At 37.7% G+C, this 25,535-nt stretch overlaps 1 protein-coding gene across 1 annotated transcript in view; it reads left to right on the top strand.

The window, feature by feature from the left end:
- The window catches only part of LOC107570585 (arf-GAP with Rho-GAP domain, ANK repeat and PH domain-containing protein 2-like), a 44,668-nt gene extending 27,488 nt beyond the window's left edge, over window positions 1–17,180 (top strand). The window contains exons 11-15 of the mRNA XM_016256816.1: window positions 7,206–7,312; window positions 13,170–13,369; window positions 15,573–15,658; window positions 16,002–16,186; window positions 17,117–17,180. Of these exons, the coding sequence (XP_016112302.1) occupies window positions 7,206–7,312; window positions 13,170–13,369; window positions 15,573–15,658; window positions 16,002–16,186; window positions 17,117–17,180 (642 nt within the window). The remainder of the gene's footprint in view (window positions 1–7,205; window positions 7,313–13,169; window positions 13,370–15,572; window positions 15,659–16,001; window positions 16,187–17,116) is intronic.
- The last annotated feature ends 8,355 nt before the right edge of the window (window positions 17,181–25,535 follow it).

The following is a 25,535-nucleotide window of genomic DNA, read 5'->3' as shown; positions in this document are numbered from 1 at the left end:
TGACTCATGAAGATCAGCTGAGACTTGACTTGACTCATGAAGATCAGCTGTGACTTGACTGGCCTCATGAAGATCAGCTGAGACTTGACTTGACTCATGAAGATCAGCTGTGACTTGACTTGACCTATGACAATCAGTTGTGACCAGGACAAAATCATAGGGAGTTCGCATGACTGGACCAGACTCATGATAATAAACTGTGACTCGATTTGACTCATGATGATCAACTGTGACTAGACTCGACTCAGGAAGATCAACTCTGACTAGACTTGACTCAGGAAGATCAACTGTGACTAGACCTGACTCATGAAGATCTGTTGTGACCTGACTAGACTCATGATAATGAACTGTAACTTGACTTGCCTCAGGAAGATCTGTTGTGACTTGACTTGACTCAGGAAGATCAGCTGTGGTTAGACTTGACTCATGATGATCAACTGTGACTTGATTTGCCTAATAAAGATCAGCTGTGGTTAGACTTGACTCATGATGATCAACTGTGACTTGATTTGCCTCATGAAGATCAGCTGTGGTTAGACTTGACTCATGACAATCAGCTGTGACTAGACTTGACTCAGGAAGATCTGTTGTGACTGGGATAATCGCTGAGTTAGCAACCATCTTACAAAAAGTCTCTGGGCTGGCAGCCATTTTGTGACGAGGCTCGGGTACAGGGACTACAGAACTGCAAGGTGCTGAAAATCTAGGAGTAGTGACCTCCTCAACCTCCCCAACTGTAAAGGGAGATTCACAAAACTGCAAGACAAAGTCAATAAACTGTGCCAGGGTCCAACTAGGGTCTTCATCTTGCAAGTTTAAGCTAATATTAACATCAAGACCGCTCCAGAAACAGTCTTTCACCACATCCTCATCACCCGGCATAAGGTGGCTATACAAAAGGAATTCCTCCACGTAACGTTCAATGGGTCTGCCATTTTGAAAAATGGAGCAGAGCACACTTACAGGGTTGAATAAACCTTTGGCTGGCTCCATAGCTGGTCTTGTGTTCCAAATAAAGCTGCTGGATCCAGTTGCGGCCGAGTATTCTGTAACGTGGCTGACGAGACGTGAGACGTGCAGATCCATGTGCAAGCTTTATTCACAGTCCACAATCCTAACTGGGACAAACAAAAATTGAAGCACATACGCGCATAATGGATTGACCAACAAACTGTCAATCATTTTTTCTTTTTTAAATCCAAGATTGTCTATACTTGTACAAAATAAATATGTTACGTCTACATATATAAAAGTATTAAGATAATTGGTTAAAGTGAATTGAAATGTACTATTAAAAATGTAAAACCTATGAGTCAAATCTTCTCTAGGGTTTGTGTGAAAGTTTCTGTTTACGTAGAGTGTTCCAAATGATCATTTATGTCATATCATTCTGTTTTATTTAAGATGTTTTATGGGAAGGCAGCTGCATTTGTTGTAATGTGCAAAGCATTCCACTCGGCTTGTAACAGAGCCTTAGAGTTTTGAAATAAAAGACTGGTTGCTATTTTTATGTTGCGGTCAAAAAGCAAGAAATGTTGAAGAAACAAGATGTTTTCATGTAAAACAAGTAAAGAAACTGAAACGAATGACTTTGTCTTGCTCTGGTCATGACCTCACTGCGGTTCTGAGCACTTCTAAGTGTCAGTTTCTCATTCTCTCTTTACCTCGAACTATATTCACACCTGTTCACACCTGACTCTGTCTTGTTAGATTAGGTATGTGAACATTATACATTTGAGTCTCTCTGAGGGAGTTTTCCTTTTAATTAATGTGACAGAGATGGTTAACTCGAAGATTAGAATGCACTTATGATACAAGCAGAAGTTCATTTATTTTCATCCATAACACATTTTTCAGAAATATTCTGAATTCTTATTAAAAGACAAGTCTTAAGGCTAAGGATGATAACTGTAATTATAAAAAAAAATTGGGTGAACTATCCCTTTAAGGGGGTTGCTTTCAGGTTGAGCAAGACAATAGTCAAGGAATTTTCCGTGTCCTGCTCCCTGATGGCTCTGCTGGATGGCACTCATGAGGTGAGCTCCCTGGCCAGGGCACTCATGAGGTGAGCTATTTCATGTCTCGCTCTGAGGGGCTTCTGCACACTTAAACTACCCCATGACCCACTGCACATGCACTGAGCTTGAGTTATGAGTAACTCACACTGCCCTTATGGTCTCTCCTCTCTTACGAGTGGTTTTGAGTGCACGTATTCCCTGAGGTATGAGTGTGATGTACTCCCTTCATTCTGAAGTTCTATTTGGAAATTACTCGCTCTGAGGAGTGAGCGAGTAGATGGCTTTGGGTCCTGTTCTGTTCTTGTGGTCGAGCTAGTATTGCTCCCCTCAAAAGTAAGGGTGATTCTAAGGCACCGCTCCCTCAAACTTCTTCAGCAGGCTCTTCCAGGCCTAGCGGTATGGGGCCCTCACTCTCCCTATACTGATGTATGAGTTTATGAGTGTGAAGGAGCCCTGTGTCCAGTTATATCAGGTTGACAGGCCTTCTTTCTGTCACCCTGCTACACTGCCCTTTTTGATGGAGTTTGGCAGCGCTCTCCTCACTACGGGAGGGTCACATATGAACATACTGTTCCCAGGTTGAGTATGTGAGCTCCCTTGTTGATTTGAAAATCGAGTTCTCCGCTCTCAGGGCTCTGTATACAGCCGCTGCTTATGGTTGAGCTTGGCAGTGCTCCACTCACTGCGGGAGGGTTTTTCTATGAGCCTGCTGCTCCCAGAGCAATCATATGATTTATCTTCTCAATCTGAGAGGCTAGGACTCAAGTCCTAGAGTCAGGGCTGCCCGTATGAGCTTGGCAGTACTCCCATCACTGTGGGAGGGTCACCAATGAGCCTGCTGCTCCTGGACGGAGCATGTGAGTTCTCCTCTTGATCTGAGAACCAAGGACTATGCTCTCCCAGAGCTCTGTGCACAGTCTATCCAGGTTGTTAGGCCATCTTTAGCCTAATGCATATAACCATGGTTCCTTGAAGGAAACATGACACTGCATCCTCTTTTCTTGCCATGCCTTAAACGCAAGCTTCAGACGAAGAAGCGGATGACGTGTTCAATCAGCTCCATTTTTATGCTGTGGTTGTGCCAGTAGTGACATCATAGGCTGTCGCCCGCCAATGTTGTTTTTGTTGGATCTCGTTTGAACAGAACAACCACATTCCAAAGAAACAAACTAAAGATTATCCTCTGCAGCCATCTGCGGTCGTAAAACTAATTAATGATCTGCATGACGCCCGATTGTCTGGACCGGCTTCCTGTAAAGGCCTGGTCCTTATCCCTCAGGGGATCGGAACTGCTAAAAACCTAACTCAACCAACAGGAGAAAAGAACTCCCCTGCATCTGGACCCATTTAAGCAACATAACTTCAGTGCTGTCTCGTGACTGGTTTCAGCATAAATAAAAAATCTAATAAACAACAGAACAAAGAACGTTGTATCTGGAAATGTTCCAGCAACAGACACTCCTGGACCCCATGACCGTTTAACGCATAAGTCGATAATCTGATAAGCAGAAAGCAACAGATCAATAGCTCCATGTCCGAGCGAGAAGAATGGCAGGTCTACAGCATGACTTTTTGCAACCTCCATCGACCTCAGGACTTTCTCTGTCCTCCCCCTTTCTCTACATTACAGAAAAACGCGCATTTCTCCTGTCACAGACAAGGAACATAGAACCTACACAGACAATTCAAAAGACAATCATTTAAAAGTATAAAAGGGCAACTATATTCACAAATAATATGTTTTATGTCTTATATATGCTTGATGTGTTTCCTGTAATCGGTGCATGTTTAACCAATGTTTTGAGCTTGAATGAAAGCTTATTTTATGTGCAAAACTTTGGTATGAATGAGAAGTGGGAAATATGTACGATACTTGCATTAAGAAACTCTATAGAAGTATTAATAAAATCTTGCAAGGATGTTCCCATGTGATAAATTGAAGCATCATGTTAATTTATGCATGAAGAAGAACCTTGCGGGGCGTGGCCCCACCCAGCAGCCAATATCTAATTGGAACAACGATCTGTGGGACGGACTTATGCAGCTGGATCAAAAACCCAATGTCCAAACAGATTCAATGCCTTTTCGCCTTTGTGTTAACCGCGCTCCAACTTGCGCTCACACGCTGTACCATCAAGCGATCGGGTCATTCAAAGCTCCAAACACTCCGTGAAACTTTGTGACTGCCGGAATCTTCAAAGCCTAAAGCCAAGCAGAGAAACTCTCAGAAGACATTCAAGGCAAGCCTCACTCACCTTACCCAAGGCAACCGACTTCCGAAGCTCCTACGTCACAAGGCAAACCTTCACTCTACCTGAGGGCTTCCCCAAAGACGTCATCCAAACGACAGATCTACAACCAATCAGAGGCGCTGGAATTCCCTGAGACAAGCCAACAAGAGAAACTCCACTCAGCTGTCACCAAAACGCAAGTACACAAACAAAGCTTTCATCTCTTGCTGAACTGATGCTGAATTAATCCTAAGCAGTAAAGATAAGACAAATCTCTGCTTTTGTGATTTTCTTGGTGCGATCTAAGAACTAGTAACTTACTAGAACTTTGGGAACTTCATGCAAACGCAGCAACTCATTTCCTGAACCTTTTGTGTGTATGTGTGTGTGTTTTAGCTTAGTTTAATGTGCCATAGAATAGCGAATAGAATAGCATTTCATAAACTGTAGTTTCATTTATAAAGAAGTGTTGTCTTGTGTTGTGTATTTTTAAAGTTAAACGCCCAGATCCGGCTACCTAGCTCGTAGCTTATAAATTATCACAAGCATGTATTAACCTTTCGCCAGGGATAGTACAAATATTAAAATTGGTAAGATATACTAATGTTAACATCTCGCTGGACGAACGGTAGATAAAGTGTAAACTATCAATTTTGGAATCAGTTCAATCAGGTTGATTTTGAATCTTCGATTCGATTCCCCCTCTGAAAAGAGCTAAAATAAAATAGTTAAATTCCTTACATTGTCGTGTTTAGAAATTTGCTTCAGACACTGGTCACACTGAAGGCGTTCCCCATAGCGACTGCTAGAGGATGCAGTGTCTCGTTCCCTTCTCGGGGGAACCATGGTTGCATGTGTAACCCAAGACATTTTCTCACGCCCCCTCCTCCTCAGACGCAACACCCACAAGGGTTATCAGATAGAGGACACGCAACACGAACGAGTGCAACTGACAATGGAAGGCGATGAACCTACACTATAAACTGATGAGTTGATTTATACGTGTTTTAATATGCCTGTAGTGGTCATAGAGCTTTTTACATGGATGCCGAGACTTTTTAGGTCAGGTAGAATCTGCAATTTTTGACCCGGTTTGTTTGCTTGCTTCCATGGCTGCAGTATGCTGGTTTTGGCAAACTGGCAATTTTGGCTTTCGGAATATTATTGGGTAAACTGGCAGTGGGCGGAATAACACCGACCGAAACAAAAACAGACATTCCGACATGGAATGCACATTTTCAAAGTAAAATAACTGGCTGTAGCATGTTGTTTTTGGAGAAACAAGTATCTGAACTTGAAGCATGTTTCCTGAATATCAGCAAATGTATTATGGTGTTTTTATGCTTCAGTACAGTCAAAAAAATACATACAGTACCTTTAAAACGGCAACCTGACAGCACTACAGCTTGTGCAACGCTGTTATCATCCATTAGTGTGGACACTAATATTACTGGGTAAACTGGCAGTGGTCGGAATCAAACAGACCAAAACAAAAACAGGCATTCCGACATGGAATGCACATTTTCAAAGTAAAATAACTGGCTGCAACACTACAGCTTGTGCAATGCTGTTATCATCCATTAGTTTGGACACTAATATAGTTATTGTTGCCATTTTTTCTTTGATCATGTCTCGAAGTGGCATAGGATTTAAATAAATAAAAAGGGCTACCTACACGTTCACAACATACTTGTATAAGGGGTGTAATGGTACACAAACATGACGGTTCGGTACGTACCTCGGTTTTGGCGTCATGGTTTGGTACGGTTTCGGTACAGCAGGGGGAAAACTAAACATAAAATTGCTTCTTTTTTAATTAAACAGTGGTTTACTGAAACAAATGCTATTTCTTTACATAAATTTTATTATAATTACAAATTTCTTAGGGATAAAAATCTACCTAAGTTTATGCTCTAAATCATTATAAGGTTACAATTAAAAACAGAGCCCAAACTTAAATTTAATTACTATTTATTTTTAAATATAATAATCAACACTGCAGTTTTTAAATGAACTTTTAAATTATAAACATTTTATTTTTTGTTGAAATATAATCATTTACACAGTGGCTCTCTTAACTTGTTTCATAACAGATTTATTTAAGCATACATTAAATAATTAAGACATCACTAACAGGTTAGTAAAATATAATGATTATAAAGTCTCTCGTGAAATAATGAGCTGTGGACATTAATAACTTGCATTGAGGTAAAGAAAAAAGGACATAATTTGAAAGATGAGACTTTGTTATCAAAAGAAACGATATATAAAACTGGGAAGTTTCCAATGAAGTTCCACTCGTGGTTAAAACAATGCTGTATTTGTTTGGTACACATGCATACCAAACCAAAAGACCCATACCAAAAATTTTCGATATGAATATGTGTACCATTACATCCCTAATAAATAGTGTCTTGAAAGGGATGATACAGTAGCTTTTGACTGTTGTCACCTCCTTTTTTCTTGTACCCTATCCTTTCCTCTCAGAATCATCCCTTGTTCCTCTGAGAGGTTTTCATATTGCCATTTCCCTTGAAGTATTTGGTAAAGTCTGTAAATACATTTTGTTGTGTATTTTCTGCTTGTTCTTGTGTGGAATAAACTTCATTCATTCAGACTTTGATCCATGGATCAGCAGGTGTTCACCCTCCATTAAGCTCAGTGTCTCTTCTGTGCGCCCTTAGACCCTTCTCACATTATTGTTTAATTGCATTTGTAAGATTTTTATAGTTAGCATATTTTATTCCTTATTCACTTGATTCACTCCAGCTACAATGTTCTAAACAGACACACAGAATGTTTGATTGTGAATGCTTTGGTCCATTGTCATAGCAGTAACTGATCTGCTTCATTTACTCTACTATGTTAATTTCTTTATTTCAGTTCCTGATGTTGGAATTTTAAAAAGTGGATATGAAAAACTGAGTGTTTTGCTGTTTATGCTGGTTCTTCACAGGACTTTAATGCAGGGCTGGCCATCACTGTGGTGGACCTGACGGCTGCGTGTGTGAAACAAGTTGAGAGGAAAGGATTTGAGATCACTACACCTTTCAAATCCTTCTGGTAAACTGCTAAAGTATTATATACTGTATATTACCATAAGGCCAGGAAAAACAAGAAAGAAAAAGAAAAAAAGAAAGAAAATCTCTCATCAATATAAAATATTACCTGGTAGATGTTGTTTTAGACAGATTTCAGGTGACCTTCAAACAGAGTTAAGCTTCTTACCTGGACTTTCTTAACACAATTTATGCTTTACTTAATTATTTTAAGTTTCACTCAAGGTCAGACTTGGAAGATTACGTTTTCTTAGTGTAAATAATAATTTATTTACCCAAATGCCTCCAGACTATGAGTTCAGAGATGCTCTAAATTTCAAATACACATTCTGATTACATAAACATGTTATTATTTCAAATGCTTTCATTTGCAGAATAGTTATTTAGAAAATTTACTTCTAATAAAAATTGCATTTTTGCTTGCATAATATCATATAGACTTTTTAAAACCAGAGTGTGCAGCTTACCTTGACAGCATTTTATCATCTAGCCAAATGATATGTTAATTATAAATGTATTTTATTTAATTCTTTCTCTATTTTAAAAAATCTGTCTAATATAAGGGACATTTCAATCCCATTTGTGTGTACTGTGATGATGTTGGAATCAACTGTGAGCATTAGTTAAGTCCCTCAAGTGTGTGTGTGTGTGTGTGTGTGTGTGTGTGTGTGTGTGTGCGCGCGCGCCTGTGTAGACATTAGACAGCAAGAAAACTCACTATTGTTTGGAGCATAGTCATACTGTAAGAATTTGAAATAAGTGACAATTGATAATCAGTGTTGGAGAGTAACTAGTTACATGTAATGGAATTTAATGTAACAAAATAAATGTAACCGTAATCAGTTACAGTTACTGAGAAAAAAATGTGTAATTTTTACTTATGAAAATGTACACACACATCCTGTCATAGCTATGCAAAGATTTGATTTCAAAAATAGTATCATAGCTATTAAACTATTTCTTGTTATGGTTTTAAATCTATATTTAACCTCAGAACGATCTCAAAATAAAAAGAGGTGCTTTTGTGATGGATGTGCTTTAAAAATAAATTATTATAATCAATTCAAATGATGAAGGATTTTGACATCAATGAGTGTTGAGTACTACTGTAAAGTTAACCCTGCCTGCTTTAAATGTTTCAAAATGATTAACATTTGAAAACAATCAATAGAATTTTAGAAAAGTAATCAAAAAGTAATCGAATATAACCAGTTACATTACTTTAATGAAGTAATTGAACTAGTTACACTACTTATTACATTTTAAATATGGCAACTTGTAACCTGTAACCTATTACATTTCCAATGTAACCTTCCCAACACTGTAGATAAAATGCAAACCTCAAAGATCAGTGAGTTCTGAAAAGAAGGTAATTGCTGTTCCAGTGTGGGATTTACCTATTCTGCCATTTTAAAAACTTTTGTTGATCTGCTCTTCACAACTGCATTGTATTCAAGTGCAAAAGGGATTTCAGAGATACTTATAACTCTGGGAAAAATTTTGAAAGGATGTTTTGGGCCCCCATAATCCAGAGTCAGGCAGTTTACTCCTGGATAAAAATCTGCCCCATTTCTACATTCCCTAGGAGAGGGCGTCCTACAATCCTAAATTCAAGAATGTGCTGAAGAGTCCTTAAACAACATACAAATAATATAAAATGTGTTGCTTGTAGAAAACAAATGGCTGTATTTACTCCAAAATCTCATTCGAAAGTTAAACTATGCTGGAGGGTATATAATATTATGAAGCTTTTCTGCTTCGGGGCCTGAAACTTATTTAGGCACCAGTGAATTCCAAGTGACTTAAAAAGTAAAGCAACTTATTTAATGTATTGTTTGGATATGTATTTACTTTTTAAATCACAAGTGAGAGATGTCTATTGGTTAAAAAAATTATCATATTAATCACATCCTAAAACCGACCACTTTGTTAGCTACATCTTGATAGTACTAGGTTGGACCCCCGTTGCCTTCCATATTGACGATGATAGCTTCACACAGATTTGTTGGCTGCACATCCATTATGTGTTACTCCCTTTCCACCTAGTCCTAAAGGTGCTCTGTTGGATTGGGTGACTGCGTAGGCCATTTGAGTATAGTGAACTCCTTGCCATGTTTAAGAAACATGTTTGAGTTTAGAGGAGTAGCACTCGATGTGGTCTTCTGCTTGTGTAGTCTATCTGCTTCAAGGTTCGAAGTGTTGTGCTTTCAGAGATGCTTTTCTGCATACTTCGGTTGTAAAGAAGTGGTTATTTGAGTTACTGTTGCCCCTCTATCAGCTTGAACCAGTCTAGTCATTCTCTAACCTTTGGTACCAACAAGGCATTTTCACCCACAGAGCTGCTGCTCACTTGATATTCTTTCTTTTTCTGACTATTCTCTGTAAACATGCATGTGGTTGTGCATGAAAATCCCAGCAGATCAGCAGCTTCTGAAATACAGTGCTCAGACCAGCTTGTCTGGCACCAACAAACATTGCCACGGTCAAAATCACTTGAATCACCTTTCTTCCTCATTCTGATGCTCGGTTTGAACTTTAGCTGATCGTCTTGATTATGTCTACATGCCTAAATGCATTGAGTTGCTGCCATGTAATTGGCTGATTATATATTTGCATTAACAAGCAGTTGAACAGGCGTACCTTATAAAGTGGCTGGTGAGAGAATGTTAGAAGGCTGCATTAGGATTGGGATCCCGCGGGTCCCATGGGACCCAACACAAATCTTGCGGGAGCAGGTGGTTTTACCTTTGCTGGGGGTGGGAGTGGGCAGTCAAAAAAATATTGCATGGATCCCGCGATTTGGCACATAACAAGAATGTGTTGCATAAACACTAGGCTTGCTGCGGTAGTGTTACACGGTTTGGTCGTACACCGATTACATTACTTTCCCACCGTGTCACCACCCCACTGTCGTTAGCTGGAAAACGTATGCTACAATTCTTAACTGAAAGGGTCTGCTCTGCTTTATACAGACAGGGTTGCCAGGTCTGCGTGACGAAATTTGCCCATGCCAGTCAAAAACAGCCCAGAGTAGCTCAATTACCATATCTCAAATATCAAAACTCAAAATATGTTATTTCCATACCTATAATACATATTTACATTCACTGTTCTGCACATTGATCAATAAACACAGCTCAAAGGTTTTTTACCACAAGCTGCTGAGTGCATGTGATCGCAAAATTGAAAGTTAAAGTGAACAGCGAGAGCTCATTCAAGAGCGATTTCAATACCCCGCATATTGATAAGGCTCCCTGATGCACGGAAATCGTATACAGTATTAGAATGTTTGGGAGCGGGCGGGAATGGACACAAAAATTGTGTGAGCAGGCTGGAGTGGAACACACACACGTTGTGGGAACGGGCGGTAATGGTCGACAGAAATTCAGCGGGAGCAGGATTAAGAAAATAGTCCCGTGCAGGGCTCTAGTGTATGTTTGCATTTGCACCATTATAGAAATAACTGTTTCTGAACCATTACTACAAAATTCCAGATTTATAGAATATAAAGTATTCATAACTTTTCTCGCAACTGTAACTGGAATTGTACTTGAATTGTTTTAACCAAACATGAAGTGAGTAAACAAAAACATTTCTACTTACTATTACATTCACTACCTAGTTTGTAACATTTCAGGAAATGTGAAACTTTTGTCTTGGTTCATTTATCAAGGCATTCTTACTTAGGAGTTTTACCTCTTAGTATAAGTGATTGCACCAACTACAATGGAATATGGATTAAACGGCTGAACTTTGCAAAAAGATTAGTGTCAAGCAGTTGAAACTTTTCTACCTGTGTATAATGACATTGAGTGCTTGCATAGCTGGACGGTGTGAGATTTATTAAAGGCAGAGGAAACTCCATCAATTTCTCCTTTTTGAGCCTTTTTAGTATAATTTTTCAGAGTTTGTTGCCTGCTGTGTTATTTTCTAGCAGCCACTCTCTCATTATGACTGTCCTGCCACTCTGATACTATCTATATGAAGCACACTCATTATTGATCTGTTTTTTTCCCCTCTTCTCATTCTTTTTTTTTTCTTTATAAATATCAGCTTTGTTATAATGGCTGTACAGTACAGGCATCGCTCACCTGTGACCCCACACAAGCTGATGTTTCAAACAAAGCAGCCATTTGCAGAGGCCTAATCGATGAGATGTTTTCGTGTTTGTTTTTTAATGATCCTTTTATGACTGATGTAGTTCCCCTGCTAAAAAAAGACACCAATAACAACAAACAATGAAAAGCTATCGCTTTCTTTCATTGGCTGGTGCGCATTGTTAAAGATTTTTCCTCTTTATCTCTTAGCTTTGTTTTTGTGCACAGGACAGAATATTGATCTGTTTGTAGTTGCGTTCTGAACGTTGAGTGATATGAGGCTGGCCGACTATTTAGTATTAGTTGTTGGCAAAATAATTTGAATTTTTCAAAGAAATTACATATCAAGGTCTCTGTGCTCATTTAAAATAATGGGCACAGAGGGGGTCATAATGGAAATGAAAGGCAGATTCAGAGCTTTTACTGGTTTTACATTTAAACTGAACTTGTGTTTGCCATTGTTATATGTCTGCTACTTGACCTGGGCCCAGTGGGACTCAAACTGTTTGGTTTTAGGTCAGGATGAACTTAACCAAATAGAACTTTAAGTTTGTGTCTAGTTTTGGGTTTGTTTTTAATTATAAAACAAATATTTATAAATATTTTATGTTTTATGTTTAACACAACATATTTTCTTCACACACACACACACACACACACACACACACAGAGAGACAGACAGACAGACAGACTCCTTATATTTGAGTCAGGGCTTAGCGAACTGATGGTGAAGGATTTCAGGCCCTGTCTTAAAATTTGACAGTACCCGATTTAGGCTTCAACTTAAAGGGACAGTTTACCTAAAAATGTGGATTCTGTCATTCATTTACTCATCCTCATATCATTCCAAACCTTTATGACTATCTTGCTGTCATAGAAGACAAAAGAAGAAATTATGAAAAATGTGTTAATTGCTCTTTTCCATGCAATCCCAATGAAAGGGAACTGAAGCTTTCAAGCTTCAAAAAAGACAAAGCAGCACCATAAAAGTGTCATAAATAGTCAATATTATTTATGTGCTGTATTCCAAGTCTTCTGAAGTCATGTAATTTCCCTTCAGTGAGCTGTAACCATTGCAGAACTTGTGAACAAAATTTAATGATTATTTTTATGATACTTTTTATAAAATCTTTAGTCTCCATTTATTGTAGTACATGAGAAAGAGTGACCAAGAGTGACAGTCTTAAGAATTTCTCTTTTTGTGTTCCACAGAAGAAAGTCATGCAGGGAGATGTACCTTTAATGTCAGTGCATAAAAGGTGCTGTAACATTAACAAAATGTCTTTCTATTGTCAATAGTGTAGCGATATATAAAGCCCTGCTCATACAGAAGTCGCTTTTAAACCAAGCAGCGAAATGTGTCAAATCTGTGTGGGGCAATCTTTCACCTTCATATGAAATTCTTGATTTGGATTTTGCCCATGGAAATTTGCCAAACAATGGTGAATGTGACCACCCACCCCTTCAGGGCCGTTCACACCAAGGGCAATCACTATAACAATAAAGATGTCTTAAAAAAATAAATAAAAAAATTCTAAATTTAAAGTAATAGCAGAGTCTACACCACCGCTATTACAATAAAGGCACAGAGGAATGATATTATTGGAATCACTTTCAGAACAATTTTTTTAGCTGATGAATGGTGAAAACATTAAAAGCTAATCAGAGTCAATAATGCTTTAAAAAGCAGAGCGAGTGCCTTTATTTAAATCACCTACTTGATACTTGAAAATGTATGTAAGAGTTTTGTGTTATTTGTGTCAGTTTCACAGTGGAGTCGGAGCGTGAGAGAGAGGAATGGATAGAGGCAGTTCAAGAGTCCATCGTAGAGACATTGTGCAATTATGAGGTGCTTGAGAAGGTTTGGTTCAACAAGTCCAACAGGAAGTGCGCCGATTGTCAGGCTCCTGAGCCGGAATGGGCCTCTATCAACCTGTGTGTGGTCATCTGCAAGAATTGTGCAGGTAAGAAACAATTATGAACACAAAGAGCAGATCAAGAACGAACACAACAGGAATGGAACATGAAACACGAAACACGCAATGTCTTTACCACACACCTTAAAGCATCAAGCGATACAAGTTCACTTGGTTCCTGTGTCTTCTGTGTAAATTGGTTCAAAATTTCACTCCACATGCACTACTGATGAAGTTTAGGATGAGTATGATTTTTTTTTGAAAGAAATTAAGTTTTATTAAGCAAAGACTCATTAAGTTAATCAAGTGAAGTTATGTTGTTAACAAATATATTTAAATTTTCAAAAGAAGATAATGACTGCTTAAAACTCAGCTTTGCCATCCCAGTAATAAATTGCATTTCAAAATATATTAAAATAGAAAATATCTATTTTAATTCTTAATAATATTTCATAATAATACTGTTTTTGCTGAATTTTTCCATAAATAAATGCAGCCTTGGTGATCAACAAATTAAAAAAATCTTATTGACACCTGAAAAACTTTCCACGGCAAATGGACATTAAATATGAAATATCTTCTCAGTGACTGTGATTGTGTCATGTTACACCACAGTTCAGCATGGACAGACTAATTGCTTGACGTTGAGAACTTGACACAACACGTGTTTTTAGGAAACTAAAACTGAAACGTGTTTTTATTTGTACTTTAGAGATACAGAGTAAATGTTCTTCATAGCCATCTTTTTTCTCTTTCTCTCCCCTTCCTCTATTTCACTCAGTATAGTAAGGTACCGTACTCACTCACTCACACTCACTCACACACACACACACACACACACACACACACATCTTACTCCATCTCTTCTCTCTTCCTCTGCTCTTTTTCCCGATATTGTTGTTGCTTAGATTATTCTGACAACCCTCTGCTCTGACGCCATAAATTAACTCATTATTTCAGTTATGCAGTCATTTAATGTTACATTAGGTCACAATACAGGAGGAACCACTGGCTGAGCGTGTGCAAATGGCTGCTGAGTGAGCCATCGAGTAGGGAGACACTTTCTCAGAATGTGCACCGCAGCCTTCATGGAATCTATGTCACAGACACTTTAATTAGCTGCGCTTCTGCAGCTGACAATTAGGAGAGCGAGAGCAAAATACTGGGAATATAACGAACAGCTAACGATTAAATGAGAGCAAATTGTCTTCGGTGGGAGACGGAGAGCGTGTGAAAGAGAGAGACAGGTAAAGTTATTTCCTCTTTCTCACGATCCATATTCACATTCATAATACTTATCTAACTTTCCCACTTGTTTTTTTTTTTCTTTCTCTTTCTACCCCACCTCTCATCTTTTAACACACTTTGATATCAATCAGCATCCCTGGCTGTGTGACATATATTCGGGTTTGTCTGTTTCTTTACGCATGTAATTGCAATAAGCTCTTTAAATCGAACTCTGTGATTGGAGACATTCCTCAAGTGAGGCTGTGGTTGCCATAGAAACTCCTGGTATGCACATTTTTCACTCTTTCTTTTAATAGTTTCAAATAAGGTAACAAAAGAAATTTCTCCACCTTTCTGATGGTTTTTGTTCTCTTTTGATGCTTTAAATAAAGTTTCACTGAAGCAAACACTGTGTTTAAGGTACTTTCCTGTCTTAGAAGTTTTCTTAGATGGCACTACAAAACCTTTAACGAGTGCCCTTAAAGTACACACACTAACACGCACACAAAGCATCTTTAGTCCCATCGGCTCTCAGGTGGCTCTAATGATCTTTGATGGCAAACTGGTACTTTTAAATGCTGCTAATTATGCAGGAAAATCACACAATCCATATTCGAATATGTGTTTCTCCCTGCCATGTTTAATTCATCTGTTTCTCGCATAAACAAGTACTACGGTGCCTGGAGTTCAGCGAAATAAATGCGCAGACCAACAAACACAATTAATTACTTATGATTCATTAGCAATTAATGGCTTTTTCGCGCCTTTCATTTGCAATTATAGCTGTGGCAGGCTGGAGAAAAGAGTGCCTGAAAAGGATATGATGAAATTAATAATGAGTGTGTGACTCTGTCTGTATGTGTGTCATATGAGTTGTTGCTTTATACCATTTAGTGTGAAGTTGTGCTTAGTTTTGAGGTTAAGCAGGACACTTTCAGTTAACAGGAAGTTTTAACATCTGTATATGTGAAGTTTACATTGTCTGTTTTAGATGTGAATAGTTCAGATCAGTATCTGTTTCCAGGTCAGCATCGATTCCTGGGTCCTGGTATCTCAAAGGTCCGCAGTATGAAGCTAGACAGCAGCATATGGACCAACGAGCTCATTGAGGTACCGATCTGTTGTGGTAGTCACTACTTACATATTGATTTTATAAATCTATAGATTTATATTTACCCACCCTGATGTCATTCCGAACCATTATGGCTCTTGCTTATCTTTGAAACACAAAGGAAAATATTTGTAATGAAATCTGAGAGACTTATTTCCCTTCATTGAAAGTCCACTCCATGGAGGCAATAAAGGGATGAAATGGTTTCATTAAAAATATCGGAAGATGAACAAAAGTCTGAGTTTAGAATGACTTGAGGGTATGATGGCAGAATTTTCATTTTTGGGTGATATTACCTTTTAAGTGAAGTATATTGTCCTCACGTTCTGTCCCTCTCTTTAGCTGTTTTTAGATGTTGGGAATACAAATTCCAACAGCTTCTGGGAAGCAAATCTTCCCCCAGAGGATAAGCTTTGCAAGCAGCCATCGCCAGAGCAGCGTGCATCCTTTATCCGCAGGAAGTACAATAAGAGGAAGTACAAGAAAGTTCTAGAAGGTCTAAACACTCAAGAGGAACTCAACAAGGTGTGTGTGTGTGTGTGTGTGTGTGTGTGTGTGTGTGTGTGTGTGTGTGTGTGTGTGTGTGTGTGAGAGAGAGACTCTGTGTGCTAACGTTGGCCTTTGGATTAGTGCTATTTTTTTCGACCTCATTAAAAGGCCCATTAGGCCTTGAGATGTTGGCGGCTGTGTGTGTGTGTGTGTATATATATACATCTGTTGCTGCTGTGGCTCACCTGATAGCCCAGGTGTAAATTAGGGTTACCATGGTAACTGGCTTTCTCCGATTGTCAGAGCAGGTTGCCAGGGTTATAAAACTATGCTAAGATTCTGCTTTCTTTTTGCATAGCATTAAATAACTACAATCAAAGTGCTATAAAGTTATAGTTGGAAAACACATTTTTTTTGACAGGATGTTAAAGAAATTAAACAGATGATAATTGGATGTGTTATGAGTTAACAAGGTTTCTTGTGCATAATTCATAATTATTCAGTATTTTTGTGTGTATGTGTGTGTGTGTGTGTTTTGATTGTTCCTACTGAGTTTGTCCGCATTACTCTTTCCTAAGCCAAAAGATGCTGTTTTTCCTCCCCGTCAGCACTAACACAGATCAAGCCTGCTTTTGTTTTCTGGAGAGGGGGCAAAAGAGAGGGAACAGAAGGGGAGAGAGGATTGGAACTGTGGATTAGGTGTATGTGAGATGAGAGCAGCACTGGGGAGTTTTCAGGGGTTCTTCTGAAAAAAGTTATATGATTGTGTGTGTGTGTCAGAGAGAGACAAAGAGAGTGAGAAGAAGATAAAGAATACATTGCAGGTACATACAGAGGTGAGATTAGATTATAAATGGAAGGGTGCGTCTGTGACAGACACAAACAAAAAGTTCCAGAAAAATCCTCCCTGTTCTCAAAGTTTTTGTTTAAGCCCTGATGTGATATATGTCTTTAAGTTTTCATTTTAGCTCTTGTCTGATACTTTCGTTCAGCCTGAAGTTTCTACCTGATACTTTCTACCTGAAGCAGTAGTCAGCCTGGCAGGCAGTGGTTTTGAGTTTATGAGATATAACAACAGTTCAGAAGAAGTTCTTTGTAAAAGTAAAACCTGAAAGTGCCTGCATCGTTGGGACCAGCCAAAGTAAAGTAACTGCTTAATAAGCATGAAGATTTATGTGAAAATAAATATGTTTATATGCAGAAAGGTTTGTGTGAAGGTCAGATTTAGCAAATAGAAATGATAATTTGCTCAGTGTGATGGGAGTACCCACCATGATAGAAAACAAATGGATGTTTATGTGTGTCCATTCAACTGTGAGCTTTTGCAGATCTTAATGGCATCTCATAAAGAAGGCATCTTAATGGCATCACACACACATATGATCAAAAGTGACAGTAAAGACATTTATAATGTTATAAAAAAGAGAAAAATCTGTATAAAATAAATGCCGTTCTTTTGAACTTTCTATTCATTAAAGACTGCTGTAAAAATGTATGCTGCTTAAATATTAAGCAGCACAACTGTTTTTCAATAATAATAAGAAATGTTTTTTTGAGCACCAAATCTGGTGCTCCAAAAATGATTTGTGAAGGACCATGTGACACTGAAGACTACATTAATGGCTGCTGAATTTTATTTCAGTCTTAGCCATCAGTGGCATAATTATCATTGTTGTATTTGTTTGATTATATAGAGTATGGATGTGTGTGTGTGTGTGTGTGTCTTTATCTGAATTATAGTCCACAACTCCAATTAGAATCAGTGACCTCCAGAAAGTCTCTTCAACAAATGTGTCCTAGAGAACATGTACACACACGCACACTCACACTCACTAACCTTGGGGTTTTTAAAATGTAAAAATAGAATAAAATATAAAATGAACTTTATTTGTCTAAATGTAGTATTGTCATCAAGTAAATAAATAAGTGTCACTGATCATGTGACTATTTGTACATACATCTCATATAATGCTGGAGACTATGATCATCAGGTTGACACAAAACGTAAGGAGTTAAAGCATGTGAAGTGTTGCTATCATTAAAAAAAGAGGCAAACCAAAATACTTAAATATTCTGATATTTGTTTATTTATTTCCAGTTCAGGTTTTTACTCAAATTGTAATGCTAATAACATACTCTTCCAACCAAACGTTTGGGGTTGATAAGATTTTTAAAAAAATGTTTAAGTCTCTTATGCTCACCAAGGCTGCATTTATCATGAAAAATGCAGTAAACAGTGATATTGTGACATTATTATAACAAAAAAGTTTTGTATTTTATTATATTTTAAAATTTAATTTATTTTCAGCAGCCATTATTCCAGTTCTCAGTGTCACATGATCCTTCAGAAATCACTCTGCTGATTTGGAGCTCAAGGAATTATCAGTGTTAAAACAGTTGTGCTGCTTAATATTTTTGTGGAAACCATGATACATATTTTTCAGGATTCTTCAATGAATCATTCAAAAGAACAGCATTTATTTGTAATAGATTTTTGTAACAATTTGAAAGATCAATTTAATGCATCTTTGCTTTAATAATTTCTAAAAATAATTAAAAAAAAAAAAACTTTTTTTTAAAAAGAAAAAATTAAGAAAATCATTTGAAATTCTAAAATAATTTTCACTGGTAGTCTGAGATGTTTTGATTCTTCTGTACTTGGTAGTGGCAGGTATGTATTGGAGTATGTATATGTGTATGTGTGTGGTTTACTGTCTCAGTGTCCTTGTTCTCCAGCGGATCTAGCTTGTTTGAGGAGGATCGATAGCCTTGCTGGCTGTTTTAGATGAAAGCAGTGTTCGATTGAATTACTCCTGCCATCACTCTCTCTCTCTCGCTCTCTCAGAGACACACACTATTGTATTTATTGACTCTTTCCCCCTCTATCTCTTTTTAATTGGACTGACTGGATTCTTTCTGTGGATTCCCCGCTTCCTGTCATTCCTGTTATTCCGTACCAAGATTCCAAGTAAAGCTGCATGCCACAAATATTAGTTTTTTCTGTAGCTGCAAAAGGAGTGGTACTTTGACAATGTTGTTAGTTAATTCATCATGTGCTGTCCGAAAGCACCTAAAGTTGGTTAAATGACCATGGTGTTGGTGTGCTTGACTGGCCAGCAAACTCACCAGACCTGAACCCCATAGAGAATCTATGGGGTATTGTCAAGAGGAAAATGAGAAACAAGAGACCAAAAAATGCAGATGAGCTGAAGGCCACTTTCAAAGAAACCTGGGCTTCCATACCACCTCAGCAGTGCCACAAACTGATCACCTCCATGCCACGCCGAATTGAGGCAGTACTTAAAGCAAAAGGAGCCCCTACCAAGTATTGAGTACATGTACAGTAAATGAACATACTTTCCAGAAGGCCAACAGTTCACTAAAAATGTTTTTTTTATTGGTCTTATGAAGTATTCTAATTTGTTGAGATAGTGAATTGGTGGGTTTTTGTTAAATGTGAGCCAAAATCATCACAATTAAAATAACCAAAGACTTAAACTACTTCAGTCTGTGTGCATTTAATTTATTTAATACACGAGTTTCACAATTTGAGTTGAATTACTGTAATAAATGAACTTTTCCACGACATTCTAATTTGAGATGCACCTGTACACTACTGTTCAAAAGTTTGAGTTTTTTGAGAGAAATGACTACTTTTATTCATCACAGACTTTAAATTTAGCAAAAGTAACAGTAAAAGTATTTTTTTTTTCAAATACATTGTTCTTTTGAACTCTCTATTCATCAAAGAATTCAGAAAAAAATGTATCACTGTTTCCACAAAGATTAAGCAGCATTTCAGAATTTCTGAAGGATCCTGTGACACTGAAGACTGGAGTAATGGATGCTTAAAATTCAGCTTTGCCATCACAGAATTAAGTTACATTTTAAAATATATTAAAATTAAAATTGATTTTAAGTTGTAATGGTATTTCACAATATTACTGTTTTTACAGTATTTTTGATCAAATCTATGCAGGCTTGGTGAACGTAAGAGACTTCTTTCAACCAGCATTGGCAGCTTTTTGAAGGAATAGGGATAAAGTTGTACCAGAAGTGTACATGTTATCAAATATGCATGAAAGAACTGCTGTGTGTAAAACCTATAGTCAATGCAGATATTGAGAAGACATACACTACTGTTGAAAAGTTTGGGACCAGTATGATTTTTTTTATGCTTTTGAAGAGACTTATGCTCACCAAGGCATCATTTATTTGATGAAAAATACAGTAAAACGGTAATATTGTGAAACATTATTACAATTTCAAATAACAGTTTTCTTTATTAGTGTATTTTAAACTGTAATTTATTTCTGTGATGGCAAAACTGAATTTTCAGCAGCAATGTTGAAAACAGTTGTGCTGCTTAATATTTGTTTGGACACCATGATGGAAACATTTTTTCAGTATTCTTTGATGAATAAAAAGTTCAAAAGGACAGCAATAGATATTATTTACAATAGATATTCTTTGCTGAATAAAAGTATTAATTTAAGTACTTTAATATGAAAAAAAAAATCTTGCTGACCCCAAATTTTAAACAGCAGTGTAGATCATAAATGGCATGGATAGTTTTACTGTTTTCCTGTTTTTAATTTTAATACACTCTACCTGTATTGATTGGTGATGTCTAACTGGTACTCAAAGTCAGATTTTCATCACAATTGGCATTTCTCACAGGCTAATGGAGGACTTTAATACACACTCAAATCCTTAACTCAAGAAGGCATTGCCCCTGAACATGTCTATAATTAGCTGTAGACTGTGTATGTGTCATTACATTGCTCATTTGGGGCCTTTACTGAAAGTGTGCCAATGATCCTAATTAAGATATCCTCCAGTCAGCACAGGCACAAATGTTTTACAGTGTTCTGCCAATGTTTTGTTAAGCTTACTAACACTGTAACAACAGCAGGACAACATTTGTGTAACCTCTAAATCTGTGTGGAGCTATGGCCTCATTAACTTAATGGCTTGCAAATGTGATTCGCAGTCAGATAATTCAGTCATCATCTTACACACATACACACACATTCAACTTGCAACAAGTTCCATTGTTTCTTTTGGATTACTACAGTCTAATGGAAAAATACACATATGCATACATTTGAATATATTACTGATGCAGGTTCTCAATTTGCATGTTTGCGGCACATGTGCGGAAATCGCCAAATTGGACTTCCCTCCATCTCATTATCACTTTTAATCCTTCTCGTTTGAACTGAGAAGTATCTGTAGCTGTAAGGAAGAGATGGATGGATGGATGGAAAGATCTTTTCAATGAAAGTTATTTGAACTTTTTCCATGCTGGCAACTGGAAGTGTGTGATTAAAATCTCATTGGTACTGCTGGCCTTCCCGAAGAAAATTAAAACCGAGCATAGTAGCTAATTAAATCAAAATGTGATAAGGTAGTAGGCAGGTTTCTTTTGGATTACTACAGTCTAATGGAAAAATACACATATGCATACATTTGAATATATTACTGATGCAGGTTCTCAATTTGCATGTTTGCGGCACATGTGCGGAAATCGCCAAATTGGACTTCCCTCCATCTCATTATCACTTTTAATCCTTCTCGTTTGAACTGAGAAGTATCTGTAGCTGTAAGGAAGAGATGGATGGATGGATGGAAAGATCTTTTCAATGAAAGTTATTTGAACTTTTTCCATGCTGGCAACTGGAAGTGTGTGATTAAAATCTCATTGGTACTGCCGGCCTTCCCGAAGAAAATTAAAACCGAGCATAGTAGCTAATTAAATCAAAATGTGATAAGGTAGTAGGCAGAAAAAAGGAGTTAAAGGTGCAATAGGTGATTGTCTTCAGAAACATTTTTTGTTATGATGGTTGAAAGTCTCTTCACATCCCGATAGCAATCATTAAGTTAAGTGGTCTAAATGTATTTATTTGTATTTATATATTCTGTGGAAGGCGTAGGACCAAGAAATGTTCGTCCAATCAAAACGCTCGGTCCGAGCGTTTTAATTGGCTTTCCTACCTGCCTGTCAATGTATGTATCTGCATACCTCTGCGCAGACAGGATACGTCATTAGCGCGTTCACCCACGCTGTGCAGACAGAGCGAGAATGGCAGACAAACATCAATAACCCGATCTTCCTTTCTGGTATTGTAGTACTTTTAAAGTTTTCTCACCGGTGAATGACACATGATGTAGCCCAGCCGTTCCCAATTCCAGTCCTCGCGATTCAGATAACCAGCTCGTTATAACTGAGCTACGTGCATGAACTGTGTTCCGATCGATATGATCCCTCCACATTGTTAATTGCTCCCTCCTCCCTGAGCAGGGGAAATCCGTTGAAGTTTACTTCACTTCGGAACATGGGCTGGAATTAGGAACCGCTGATGTAGTCTATTGTAGTAATCTTGTCTCTGATATTCTAGTCTGTGAGCGTAAATGCGTTCAGGGGGCGTGGCTTTGGACAGTGATTGCAGGGAGGGTGGGATGTTCGCTTTCAGTGCTATCAGGCTAAAGTTAGCATTTTCCAAGATCTCCTACTGCTCCTTTAAAGTGAAGGAGGCAAATAGGGAGAGCAGATGAAGAGGTAGAGCGGAACGAGGGGATCAGAGTCAAATCTTCTAACCTTGAGCTTCTATGTTTGGATGGAAGTTTTACAAGCCTTCTAAACAAATAACATTGGACAATGAGAAATGGATGAAATTTAGCTGTTACAAGCTGATTGACACCTTGCATGAAGACTGACTGGTTATCAAGAAGCTTCTGAGGTAAATAGTTGTTAAAAACTCAGAATTTCACTTGAAAACAGCAGGAATAGTGAGCTGCATTTGCGACTGATCCCCATATAAACAACATTTCTCCTCCTCACCAAATTATAGGATTACTCCTAATCAGCTGTTCTCCATTTTCTTTTTAATCTCTCTGTTTTCCCCCCTCTTTTCTCTCTCTCTATAGATTTTCCTAAGCTGGAAGCATTATGTGACAGCAGTTTTCCGGCTGATGTTCCTTCTTTTATGGATGGATTTCTCTATTGCTCTGTGAACGCCAGCAAGGCCACTCTGGACCGGAAAGGAAGACCTGGTGAGTCTGTCTGTCCTTGCATTCATCCATCCAAGCACCCACCTCCTCAGTTATCCATTCATCCAAATAATTACCTATGAATATTCATCTGCACTTCCTGTTTATCCTCACCCATGACTGGAGATGGTTGCACCGTATTTGTGCAATATCATTATGCCCTCCTTGCATTTGAGTACCCCATCCTTCTTACACTAAATCCCCCCAAAGATGTTTTTCTTTCAAGTATGTTTCCCCATCGTCTCTCTGGCACCCATTGTGCTCACACTGTTCTCTTCCAAGCATCTGGAGAGGGCCATTGGTGGTTAGACAGAAGTTCTCTCTAGGGAGGGGCCAGGAAAAGGCCCTACATTAAGCTGGATTCTTGGTGGAGTAGCACAAGCATCTGGAGCACATGTTCCACTGTAGGAGCTCTTTTTTTCTTCTTCTTCTTTTCAGCTCGTCTCTATCTTGTATCCCTAGGGACATCTGTCTCAAGCTGTGGTAGCCCGCATTGGTCCTCTGCCTGTTTTCCCCAATACCACTGCGTGTGTGCGTGTGTTTAAGAGCAAATAAGCAAGCTGTGTTTTAGAATTAGGCTCCCATAGTTGAAAATGGTTTAATGCAGTTCTAAGTATCTTAAAAGTAAATGTGGTGACTGTTTGAAAGTTTAAAGAACGTCTGTTATGATAATAAACAGATGCCTCATTCTTCTTTGCACAAAAAGAAACTTCTGCAAAATGGATGAGAATCTGACAACTTTCCTGAACTGGCATCAATGTGGTGATTAAACTTTGGAGTGTTTTTGAGAAATTCTCAAATAAACCATGGTAGCATAAGATGTATAGGTAAAATGCATGTCTTTGTGAAAAAAGAAGTGCGTTTAATTGCATTGAATGTGCACCTGTAGTGTACCGTTATTCAAATCTTGAAAGAATTTTAAGAAGAAAAAAAAGAGCTCTACTTACTGATAGTATGATATTTATGAAATAAAGGGTCACTTAAGTGACTTAACTTAAGAGAGTACACTTTCATGACTATGTTTTATAACATTGTAAGTATACTTTTAAAAAGTGCACATTGAAATAACACCAAATTAAACGCTTTAATGTCCATTTAAGATAATAATCTGTTAATAATCTTTTGTCATGCTTTAAAGATGCACGCTTATTTTGATGTGTTGACTAATATTCAGTTTGCTCTTTCAAAGTTCAGACATCCAATTTGTATATTCTTTTCATTTCTGCAAGAAGTACTCTTTTTAAAAGTAGGCTAAAATGATTTTTTTCACAAGTGTAAATATAGACAAAAACTTAGAATTTTGGCTTGGGTAATGTTAAAGCAGTGAAAAATCCCATCGACTTGCATTGGAGGAGGGATGTGAGCCAAATCAGAGACCAGAATATCGTAGTGATGTGGGACTTTTCTTTTAACTTGGGCCAGTAATCAACCACCTAGCACTAACCCTAGCAACCACATTGCACCATTGTAGAAAACACTCAGAATACCTTAGTAACCACATAACTATGCCCTGGCAGCCACCCATAACACACTAGCATAGTGACGGTGACTCTTTAGACTTTTCAGAAAAACATCTCACTTATCTTCACACAAAATAGGAAAAAAATATTAATCTTTTGGTTCTCTTATGCTTAGAAACAGTAGTTCAGACAACATTTTTATTGTCTGGTTTGTGCTGATTTACAGCTATAGAGAATCATTAGTTTGCTGTCCCCATCCTTCTCTTTTATTATTTACAGATTTTTGTCCTTGTAAGGCAACGTTATATAAAATATCTTACATGGCTCTATAAAAGAATCGCAAAGTCACAGCTGAAAATACCTTATTTCATTACAAAAAAAGTGTGCAGACACATTAATGGTGCTGTAATAGTAGAGTCCTTCTAAAATATTCAGAGGTACAATTTCAAACAGTGCATTTAAACTTATTTAATCAACAGGAAAATGTTGCTTGAGCTATTCTTAGAAAATGACTTATTTTCAAAGCTCTTCCATTGAGGCTGCCTTAAAGCCTTAAACACTAATGGTCTAAAACGTTCTATATTAAACCTTATGTCAATAATTGATGGTTTCGTCCTGGGGATTTTAATAAAAGTACAGTCTGCTGGATTTGAGGCTGTCCGGTTATTGCACTGACTTCACTTTTAAGTTGTAGCAACATTTTTATGCAACAAGCAGCAAACACCACACACTACTAACAAAAAAGTACCCAACCACGCTGAATATGTTTAAGGGGAAATATATTTTTTTACATACTATCCAATGATTTGGGTTTATGATTTAAGCTGAGCCATATTTCTCTGCCACACTGAGATACTGTGATGCTACTGAAAAT

This window comes from Sinocyclocheilus grahami, unplaced genomic scaffold (genome assembly GCF_001515645.1).
Source record: "Sinocyclocheilus grahami isolate Dianchi unplaced genomic scaffold, SAMN03320097.WGS_v1.1 scaffold1481.1, whole genome shotgun sequence".
In the NCBI taxonomy this organism is placed as follows: domain Eukaryota; kingdom Metazoa; phylum Chordata; class Actinopteri; order Cypriniformes; family Cyprinidae; genus Sinocyclocheilus; species Sinocyclocheilus grahami.
This window is presented reverse-complemented; position numbering and strand designations above follow the sequence as displayed.